At 47.1% G+C, this 11,568-nt stretch overlaps 1 protein-coding gene across 1 annotated transcript; it reads left to right on the top strand.

Annotated features, from left to right (window-relative positions):
- Positions 1–9,576: 9,576 nt before the first annotated feature.
- LOC119648639 (nuclear receptor-binding factor 2) lies at positions 9,577–10,514 on the top strand. Its single transcript, XM_038050410.1, has 2 exons — positions 9,577–9,736; positions 9,792–10,514. The coding sequence occupies exons 1-2, from the start codon at positions 9,713–9,715 to the stop codon at positions 10,272–10,274; spliced, it is 507 nt and encodes a 168-aa protein (XP_037906338.1). The 5' UTR covers positions 9,577–9,712; the 3' UTR covers positions 10,275–10,514.
- The last annotated feature ends 1,054 nt before the right edge of the window (positions 10,515–11,568 follow it).

Below are 11,568 nucleotides of genomic sequence, written 5' to 3'. Positions count from 1 at the left end.
TATATCTGGACGAAAAATAGAAAAGGAAGCATTCATAACCCGGAAGACTTAAAGAACGCAATGAAATCCGAATGAGAACCGATTAACCCCTCTTATTAAAAAAAATTGAGGCACTTGATGCCAAACAAATTGCAAGCTGTGAGAGCAAGTAAAGAACTACCAACAACATGGAATTTATTGGTCTTGCAAAAACCGATATTTCGGGAACCACTTGTCGAACCTTTTCGATGTGCGTTTGATATGCTTGGATGTCACCTTCTCAAATCTGTCCAAGCATATAAAATCGCTTGCTCAGATTGTCCGAAGCTGTATATTGGACAAACGAAAAGGCTGGTGACCACTAGATTTAGGGAGCACACGAAGGAAGCAGAGTTGGCTATCAAGTACTCCCGAAAATCTACAAAATCTATGGTGGAATGCGGCCGTAAAATGGGTACCGACGACCTGAAAGTATTAAAACAAAAGCTTATTCATTAGCAAACAGCCAGTAGAGAGATTCGAACCGCGACCTTCCATACGACAGCCTTGGTCTCTAACCACGCAGCTATCCAGGCAATTTATTTACTTAGATTAGTATATAAATAGTTAGTAAACCCACTGAAGAACAAACTTGTTAGCACTGGTATAGGGAACAAGTGGCTCCCGAAATATCGGTATTTGCAAGCTCAATAAATAACATTAGCGGATAGAAAAAAAAACAAATTATTTCAAATAATTTAATCGCAAGAAGTACCGCATAATTACACTTAGATACGCTTTGAGGGGTCATTGCGAAGCATCCGCAATTATTTAAGGTCGTTAACGTTTTTCAAAATTTCCCTGCTAGAAATCGTATGCTGATGAATTTTTGTTTCCAAATAATGGGTGGGATTGAGGCCTAGTGAATGGGACAATGTTTGAAGTTGGCTGGAGCAAGGTACAGTAACCAATCTCATACAATCCCTACCGTATGCTTGGGATCCTGGTTCTACTGAAACATAAAGATGACCTCGAGCTGTAACATTCTGGCATTCTCTTTCCAATTGGTTTTTAGGTACCCATATTTATCCGTTATATCTTGTATAAATTTAAGTTTTACGACACCATTACTACCCATGGAGTAGGTAGGTAGGTAGGTGTCAGTGGCCGCTCCGAAGAGCCCAATTAACGCTGTGGTGCGCCGTTTTGATACCACAAACTCCTAAGACCGTGACTACTGTTTGTAAGCAGTGAGCATCGAGGTAGAGTCTAGCCGGCTCTATGAGGTCCCCAAAGAATGGTTTACCCAGTGTCCGTAGCCTGGCTCTAGCTAGAGCTGGGCAATCGGAGAGAAAGTGCATGAGGGTTTTTCTTCTTTCTCCGAAGCTTCGACAATGCGAATTGTAGGGTATACGGAGCCTGGCGGCATTGTCCCATATGGACCAGTGCCCCGTACAGACCGCCGTAATTTTGAATGCATTTGCACGCGTCTGGCACAGGAGCTCTCATGATCGGGCTATGTTATAAGCGAGCCAAATTTTCCTTGACTTGGCACAGCTCGTAAGCCTTCGCCATCAAAGGCCCGCGGCTGCTGGGTAGTACGAATAGACTCGGCCCCCAACAGCCGCCAGTGAAACACCAACTGTATTCACCGAAGGGCCAGGCCCAGGAACCCAAAGGAAATTGACCTTGAGCGTGCCGCCCAGACGATTCAGCGCGTCTATGCACTGCCCCATCAGCCTGGAAAATTTCGTCGCTGAGTACAAGGCCTTGATGGCTGTCAGTCAGAATGGCTATGTTACGCTTGGGGCTCGAATCTCACTTCAGCCATCGACATCGACTTCCAATATCGCCAGTACCTCTGCCTGGAATACACTGGCGAAACCTGGGAGACCATGCGACTTGGATACACTGAGTGTACTCGAGAAAACCCCCGCGCCGACTCCACAAGCCATCTTTGATCCGTCGGTAAAGAATACTGAGTCATAACCTTGCAACACGCCGCCGGTCTTCCACTTTGCCCTGGTTGGAAAGTCCACAGCAAAGCTTCTCATGAAGTTCAGCTTGCATGTAGTATAGTCCGCAGGGAATGCCCAGATTTCCCGAGGTACTTCGTCTAGGATGTTGCTGTGGCCGTAGGACTTCGCTGCCAGCATCCGGCACGTAGTCTGACGGCACTGTGCGCTGCAACGTATTTAATGTGGAAGTCCAGGGGGAGGAATGCAGGAGTACATTAAGCTCCATCCTATTGTATTTTTTACTCAAAGCCTGCCACCATACAATAGAGCCGTACGTTAGGATCGGACGCACTACAGCGGTGTACATCCAGAGAACCATCCTCGGCCGGAGACCCCATTTCTTTGCAAAGGTTCTCTTGCAGGCATAGAAGGCTACACAGACCTTCAGTTCTATATTCAATCTCCAATTTAGCTTTGGATCCAGGATTACACCCAGATACTTTACATTAGAGGAAAGAACGAATCTTTGTTCATTCAGCGATGGTAGATGTAATTCAGGTATCCTTGTCTTGGTGGTGAATAGCATCAGTTTCGTTTTGGTTGGGTTTACGCAACCCACATGCACACCTTTCGCAACGCTCTTTCCATGATGTCGCTGATAATGGACGGAAATATCCCTGATACTAATATCACCAAGTCGTCGGCATATGCCACCACCGTCACCCCGCTGCTGTCCAATGCTCGTAAAATTTCGTCCATTACAATTAACCAGAGCGCCGGACTGACTGACTTTTTAAGAAAGAATGGGCTCTTACGTTCCTTGGACAGAATCTTACTGAGCCTCGCGGATTCACTGGTGCTTTCGATGTTCTGACAATAGTCCAACCAAGATTGCCTCTTGGCGGTCCTGATAGCCGACTTGTACTTCTTCAGCCAGTCCTTGTATGGCTGCCAATATTTATGCCTGTAGTAGAGGTTGAAAATTTGTAAAAACCCAGTCTATGTTCCGGTGTACCTAAAAGTGTGGTTTGCAAAGAAATTAATATTAAAGTTAAATTGGTGACCCCGAAGAGCACAAAGCCCTAGTACTATCAGTATCCAAAGTGAAGAAAGAGATGCTGGACCCTCACCTGTAAACATAACTATTGAACAACCTGTGCAGCCGATACCTCAGATGACTCGTTCTGTTCCTCTGATCTCGAGCGCGTTTTATCAAGTTAACCAAACATCAGCACCGCAGCCCCAGACGCCAGCACCGCAGCGCCAGACGTTAGCATCACTGCCGCTGCCACCATAGTTGCCGCCGCAGCCGCAGCCATCACCATCTCAAACGTAGCTGACACCAGCATTATTGCCGCATCAGAAATTTAACGAGCGCGACCACCTTTCAACATTGGCAGCAGCAACTTAGGTTATAGATTATTTGGCAATCAATCTTCAAATTTAATTGTTAAAAGTTAAAATTGTGATAATATTTCTATAATAATAATTGAAAATCGCTGCAAGAGACGGCGTTAGGTGTTTCACATCGCGGGTTCTCCGTTTCCTTGGTGGTGTTTTTGGTCTGCGCTGGAGAGCGTCCGCTTCGGTCGTCATTTCTCTGTTCGTGCGTGCATTTGTGGGTGCGGCCTGCCGTGTCGGAGCAAAATTCACCGCGTTTCATCATAAACTCACCGCGTGTTCATTGAAAACTGTTACTTTTTTTTTGTTGTTACTCGAGATGTCGTTTGACAGTAAAGACGCGGCAGGCCCATCGGACCCGCAAGTGACCGCCCTCGTCGTACGCGTTCCTCCGTTTTGGCGGCGGAACCCGGAGCTGTGGTTCGTGCATTTGGAAGCGCAGTTCCAAATGTCCGGCATCACATCGGACGCGACCCGCTTCAACTACGCGGTGGTCGGCCTGGACGAGGAGTCTATTTTTCTGGTGTCCGACGTAGTGAAGTCGGCATCGTACACACAGCTCAAGAGCGAGTTGATCAGGCGCCTGTCGGCAAGCAAGTCGGCAAAATTAGACCACTTGCTGGCAGGTTTAACGTTGGGTGATCGAACTCCCAGCCAATTGCTTCGCGAAATGAGGCACTCAGCCCATCTCGAGTGCATTTTTCAACGTCTCCTTGAGGCCGGTTTAGTCCTAAACGTTGAGAAATGCAAATTTCTCCAAAAACAAGTGAGATTCCTCGGCCACTCCATTTCCCCTGAAGGAATACAGCCCGACCCAGACAAGGTGCAAGCGATAACAAGCTTCCCGCGTCCAAAGACAGTGAGGGAGTTGAGGAGGTTCTTGGGCATGCTGAACTTCTACCGTCGTTTCCTGCCCAAGGCCGCCCATCACCAGTCCATTTTGAACGCGTACTTGTCTGGCCCCAAAACTAAGGACACACGAGAGATCGTGTGGTCTGAAGAGGCTATCTGCGCGTTTGACAAATCCCGTCAACAATTGGCCGACGCTACACTCTTGGCATTCCCTCTGCAAGATGCACCCCTAGCCATTTTTGTTGATGCCTCTGACATCGCAGTAGGTGCTGCCCTTCACCAAAAGGTGGATCAAGTTTGGCAGCCGTTGTTCTTCTTCTCGAAGCAGTTGAATTCCGCTCAACGGAACTACAGTACCTACGATCGCGAACTGCTCGCCGCGTATTTGAGCATCAAATACTTCCGTTTCTCCCTAGAAGGCAGGCCGTTCACAGTGTTCACGGACCATAAGCCTCTCACGTATGGTTTGAAACAGAAGCCCGACAAAGCGTCCCCTCGTCAGCTTCGTCATCTGAGCTTTATAAGCCAGTTTACGTCAGACATCCAGCACGTGTCCGGCAAGGACAACATAGTTGCTGACGCTTTGTCTCGTGTCTCCGAAGTTAACATCCCCGCCTCACTCGACTTCTCGGCTATTGCCAAGGCGCAGGAGGATGACGCAGCATTTCAGAGCCTCAAATCCAACCCCAAATACAAATTTCGGGAGTTGCCCATCTTCGGCTCAAACCTCTCTCTCTGCTGCGAAGACTCGGAAAAGGGACCTCGGCCATACATTCCGGCCACATTTCGCAAGGAAGTGTTCCACGCAGTTCACGACTTGGCGCATCCCGGCATCAAGACAACAAACCGGTTAGTCACCGGAAAATACTTCTGGCCCTCCATGAACAAGGATATCAATTCCTGGGCCAGAGGGTTGCATCGCATGCCAAAAGTGTAAAGTCTCCAGGCATGTAAGGAAAGAAGTGGGCTCATTCCCCCGCACTACCAAGCGTTTCCACACGATACACGTCGACATAGTAGGGCCTTTGCGAGACTCGCACGGTTATAGGTATTGTTTCACAATCATCGACAGGTTTACGCGGTGGCCTGAGGCAATACCTCTGAAAGACATTACGGCGCAATCATGTGCCGAAGCCCTCTGTCGAGAGTGGATACCTCGCTTTGGCGTCCCTGCAGTGGTCATCACTGACCAGGGAATGCAATTTGAGTCCACTCTTTTCTCCGAGTTAGGCAAACTCCTTGGTTTTAAACGCCAGCAGACTACTGCATACCACCCGCAATTCAATGGGATGCTAGAACGTTGGCACCGGACGCTGAAAGCCGCCATTATGGCACGTGACGATCCGTCCTGGTCCCAAGTCTTGCCTCTCGTCCTACTCGGCCTACGTACAACCCGACGAGAGGAATTTGCTGCCAGCCCCGCAGAGCTGGTATACGGGGAGAACCCAAGACTCCCAAGCGATCCGGTCTTCGACAAGAGATCGGGTCTCACGGAGTCGGGGTTGGTGCGTCTGCTGAGGGACAATCTCCGACGCATCAAAGCGCCACCACCCACTCGACACTCGTCCATACCTGCTTGTTCGCCCAAGGAACTGGACACATGCACGCACGTGCTGATCATTACGGATGCCGTCCGGAAGCCGCTGCAGCCTCCATATGAGGGCCCGTACCGCGTTCTCGAGCGGGGAGAACATTTCTTCCAGCTCGAGATCGGTGGACGCAGGAGGGCGGTCTCTCTGTCCAGGCTGAAACCCGTGTCCACCCCGAAGCAGCGTCGTGTCCGTTTTGTGGATTGACGGCGAACGAAGTTCCGGGATCAGTCGCCGAAACCCCTAGGTTTCATCTGGGGGCGGAGTGATGTGGCGCGGCAGGATTCGCAGCATTTGAAATTTATTTCGAATGTTGCGAATGCGAACGAATAGATGGCGCTGATCCATCCACTTTGCGGTGCTCGCCACGGGAGTGGAGGACCGGCGAGAAAAGTGTGCCATGAGTTAGGGGCAGAAAAGAAACACATGAAGCGAGAGTCTCTTCTGCCTCTAACGAGCAAACAGTCACAGTCACACAAATTATTTAATAAAGTCTAATGGTTAAATCTATCAAGTATTGATTGTAAAAACCCAGTCTATGTTCCGGTGTACCTAAAAGTGTGGTTTGCAAAGAAATTAATATTAAAGTTAAAATTCCACCACGGTGGCAGTGTCCTTTTGCTGTACTTAGTACGGCACCAGACTTTTAGGGCGGTATTGAATGCCTTTTCCAGAGCCCCCACCTTTGACTCCAGTTCATCTGTTGTACTAATCTTACCAATTTGCACACCGGAAAGTTTGTTTTTGATTACTTGACTAAACTTTCTCCAGTCGATCCACCTGTAGTCTCTGAAGGATTTAGAGACCTCTGCGGCAAGATCTAGACTGAAAAATATGCAACTGTGATCAGAGAAGGATCTCTGGTTAGACACTCTCCAGTCCTTCACCCTAAGAATCGCATTGTCGGTTGTTAGGGTGATATCGGGGACCTCCTCCCAACCGTCATAGTTTTCCGAACAGGGAAAATGGAAGGTTGGTACTTCCCCTGTTACACACCGATAGGTTTGAAGTAATAATAAAATCAAAGAATGACTCACCCCTCTCGTTGATTTCCGAGCTGCCCCAAAACGTATGCCTTGCATTCGCATCACAGCCTATCAACAGGTTGGCTTTCTTTATTGCTATGATGTTCGTCACATGGTTTAGTTCTTCTGGCGGAGTTGATTGGTCGTGAGCCATGTAATCCGAGGAAATATACACATTCTGTGTCCCCCCCCCCCTTTGCTCTAGCTTGATCACGACCAGGTCGCTAGAACTCCGGTCTGGACACAGAAGACTCTTCCTCGCGAGAATACACGCTCTCGGTATGTCCTGATCAGCGTCTCCTGTGCTGTGGAATAAATTAAAATATTTGCTTTGGAGGCCGATGATGGCTAGCTGAATTACCATCCGCCAACGCCACACGTAAGTGGCTCCTGCCCACGTCGCCTGTTGCTGCGTATTTTTCTTCAGGTGTTGCTTAGCGTCTGAGTTCTTGCCCACTCTGCTCCGCTTCTGATCTTGCTCGACCTCGTCTTGAGATCGATTGCCTTTCAGAGCATCTGTATCGTCTGCCTGGCGTTTGCTATTGTATTCCTCAACAATTGCCTGGTATTTAGCTAGTTTTTTTCATCCCGTTCGTCGACACTACCGATCTCCTTATTCTTACTAATCTTGCTGAGAATATGCATGGCCCTCTGGTACTGGCTCTTGAGCAGAACACCAGTGCATCTTCGCTTCTTAGTCGGTTTCCGACGACCGACGTTCTTGTCGGTTTTCACTTTGGAGGGATCCCCCGACGTCGAGGTTTTCCGGTTAGGAGTACTATATCTGGTACTCCCTACATCCAGTTTGACAGCAGTGGATTCCAGGCTGGAAACCACTAGTCCGTCTGCCGCCTCGCTCCGGGAAGTCCCAGTGATTGGTTTCAGCACAGCGATGCTACGTCTGGGACCGATGGTACTCCTCTCGACGGCTATAGTCTCCTGGCCGAATGCCAACAGCTCGTCCTCCGATGATGCGCCTGGCATCACCCCCTTTCTTCTATCGTCGTTTTTTTTTGTTTTTTTTTAATTGAGTTCATGTCTTTGTCTCACGAGTAGTCCGGGAAGAATGTCCACCCTGGCTGGGCCGGCCACCAGGATAAGGGTCTTATTTGAAACTTAAAGTGCCCAAAGTATTCAAAGTTCGCATACTAAAGACCAAGCTCCCCATTGGTCACGCAGTCCTCGGCGTATGCTGTTCTACCTTGGCTTGGGGTCTTATTAGCACCTTCTCTAGTGCCCCCGCCAGATCTACTTGCCCCTAACACATGACCAGCAGACAAGCAGATTCTCGTCAGTTGAATGAGCCTGCGAGATTTAGAAACGGAAGTGCCCGTCTTCTTTCAAGTTTTCTATAACTCTCTGCACAAAAAAATATTGACCGCCAATATTTAAAGCGGTTTATCGTAGACTTTTGCCATCTTTGGTCCATCTATAGTCAAAGGGTTGTGTAGGTCCTCGGGCGAAACGTGGATTGGTACCCACGATGGAGCATAAAACCTGGGAAACGGCTGCTGAACCAACAGCTCTACTGCCAACCCTTATCTCCATCTCCACGTGATGACCTCTGGGCATTCTTTCTTAACGCGCCTAAAAACGGGCCAAATTGTACCAACTGGTCCTGCAGATTGGAGATTGGCTAAGGCTGGCACAAAGACGAACCCGCAACAAAAACGGACGAACGATTTTCTCATGGAACATGAATAGCAGCTAACTGATACCCTGTCCCAATATAGGGCTGGTATAACAGCGTTACAAGAGATGCGCTGGACAGGGACCGGTTTCCTGGAGAAGAGCCACTACACCATACATTATAGTAGCATTCAATAAACAATGCGCTTGAAGTAGGTTTCTAAGTCAGCCAAAAACTGTTACCGGCTTTGAAAACAGAAGCGAAAGGCTATAAACTCTACGCTTGCGAGGCAAATTTAGAAATATAAGCCTCACTAACGCCGCTACGAAGGAGACTACAAAGTCGGAGAGGGATACCTTCTACGAGGCAGTAGAATGAATCCTCGAAGCCTGAAGATTTGAATTTTTGGCCCCCTACATGGAGATGGACAACTCCGGAGCCTACATAACGACGAAATCTATGAGCGATACCACTACCGTCTTGTTGTGGATCCATGTAGATCAGGACGCCAGACAGCTTTTAGGGATATCGAATTGATGGACCTCGGCGCAAAACCGGTGAGTCTGGAGTTCCTTATTAAGGCAGGCCTAGACCGGATACAGGTTGTTGCGCCGTTGATGATGATGATGCCAAGTTTGGTGGAAACCGCAATATTACTAAGAGAGTTATAAGAAGTCAAAGTTGTCTCTTCTTTGCAAATTGAAGAATTTGAATTGAATGTGGGTAATCTCATAATATATGCATATATTACGTGCTACGTACTAACGGGACAAACGCAGACTCGAATGTCTTTAAGAAAGAATTGCGCAAAACCTTTCATACCTGAAGCGTCCAGCTTCCGATTTCCCGACTTGTTTAAAAATTATTGTAAACAAATATTGCTTTGTTTGTTAAGAATTTTTAATTTCGACAAGTAAAGCTTTGTGAATAAAAAAATATGTGTTATTTACATTCTTTCCTTATACTCTTAATTGCCTGATAGAAAAAAAAACGTTAATAAACTCCTTCTCAAAGATCGTTCGTATTCTTTGTGCTCATAAATTATGTTGCATGCAGTAGAGGGGTAGGAATATCACGGACATACTTTGCCCTATTGTCGGAATTTAAATAAATAACGATTTTTTCCACCGCATCCAGTTGTGTAAACCACTCGAACTGTCATTCGCCTTGAACGGACTCAACCAGCTGACCGCTTGTCAGTCGAGTGGGATCGGGTGATAAATGATAACAAAGCCAGTGCGGAACCCAAACAAATAAGTTGCTTCGATGCGCCAGCTTGTTTGCAGCAGTCCTAATTGAATGGATAACTCAAATCTGAACTTGGTAAGCTCACACCAGACCAATAACCCTTTGGCGACTAATCGGATGAAAATTTCAGGCACATTATTACGGGCGCAGGGCTGAAAACCACTTGAAACATTTCCGTTATGACAAAGCCATTGAGAACTACCAGAAAGCTGCAGAGTTCACGGAGGAGGCAATGAAGGGTATCACCTCGCAGACAGTTCTGGCCTCCCTACGGCTGCAGCACAAGGACCACATGCGCCAAGTGAATTTAATCCAGCTGAAGAAGGCGATGGTCGACAAGTACATTAAAGAGTTGGAGCGCCAGCGGGAGAACGAGTCCAACCCGAAGAAGCGCAGTCCTAATGGGTCCCGTTCCAGTGCGTCGACAGATCGCAGCAACGAATCATCCCCCAAACAGTCCAGCCAAGGGTCCTCGACGGATGCCATCTGCAGAACCATTCTGGAGATGGATTTGCAGGAGAACTCGATCCCGCAGCTCGCCCCACTGGAACTCCCGCCGCTGCTCGATTTCGAGAGTTTCAGCTTCAATAGACTTGACAAAGATGATCTCTAAGTAATTGTACGTGATTAGAACTTTTAAAGGCGTGTGAAAGCGGGAAAGGGTCCCGCAGAATCGGAGGAGAATGGCGCTGCAAGGCTTTAGATGTAAGTGAGTCGACTGAGATTGTTTCCTTCGCGTAGTTAGCCATTGTGTTGTGTAGAAATGCGAATGATTGGGTGGAAAATTTTAAGACTAAAGTGATTGAAAATGATTACCTGAAAATATTTCTCAATAAAGCGTAACTGAAGTACATGCGGGTTCGTTTTGGAGACGGGGTCCTGTAGCATTCTGCTGGTGATAGCCTCCTACTGAGGTGATTTTCACTTCTACGGGGATTACACTCTTAATCCATTCAAAATCAACAAGACCATGGCGTCCCTTATATGTTTCAATTTCAGTGAAGAAGAACAACCGTTGTTTCTAACAGATTATGATGAACGGGTAACGAAAACTTCCGTGATTTTCACTTAATCGTACCTAACTGTCCTTTGCTTTAATTATTGTGAAAAGTACACGAATACGGTTACGTCACTTTTTCGGTTTGAAAACTGAATTTTGGGTAAAATCAGCAAATTGTTTTTTTAATTTGGGACAACCCTAGTATATTTAATCGATATTTCTAGCCAGTTGTTACCTTCCTCACGGAGAAAGGGAGCAACTGACTCTCGCCATATCGACATATATGAATTTTCCCTGATTCAAAACAATCTCCTCTTATTATTCATATATTCAGAACAACCTAAAAGTTCAGCACTAAAAACTACGAATTGAATTTTGTTCAATAATATTAGTCTGCGTCAAAAAAAGTCTATCGTTAATTGCGATATTCTTCAATTTCTAAATTCCATCATAAAAAGTCGATTTTGTGAATCCAATCATCCGCCGTTCTGGCACCTTAAGGTTCTTGATGAGCTAATTTAATTTGACAAATATTGCTCCATCGGCTGGATCGACGAAACAATGAGTAACTCTATTATATGTTGACGCCCGGTTGAAAAACGAGTAGAGAGAGCACCACCAGGTATGGCAATATTCCAAAAAATCGGAACCGAAGGTGGGGACGAATTGATAATCCCGGTGAAACTCATACCGGACGCAATAAACTCTTCGGTCAACGGCTATGCTCGCAAGCAGCGTAAGATCAACACATCTGTCGTGAACAACGCTTCGTTATGCTCTGAAGTAGGTCCTATTTTCACGCCTTCTACGAGGATTAACATCGGCATTCCGAGAGGTGATCAAATCGCCGGGAGAGATATCAACTAAGCCGGTCCCTCCCATAATAATGCTAACACGGAAACGAATA

This window comes from Hermetia illucens, chromosome 2 (genome assembly GCF_905115235.1).
Source record: "Hermetia illucens chromosome 2, iHerIll2.2.curated.20191125, whole genome shotgun sequence".
NCBI classification, from domain to species: domain Eukaryota; kingdom Metazoa; phylum Arthropoda; class Insecta; order Diptera; family Stratiomyidae; genus Hermetia; species Hermetia illucens.
Note: the sequence above shows the minus strand (reverse complement) of the source record. Positions and strands in the feature narration are given on the sequence as shown.

Coding starts and splice junctions, on each gene's coding strand:
- LOC119648639 (XM_038050410.1), top strand. CDS start 9,713: ATGGATAACTCAAATCTGAACTTG. Junction 9,737..9,791: donor ATAACTCAAATCTGAACTTG/GTAAGCTCACAC, acceptor TGAAAATTTCAG/GCACATTATTACGGGCGCAG.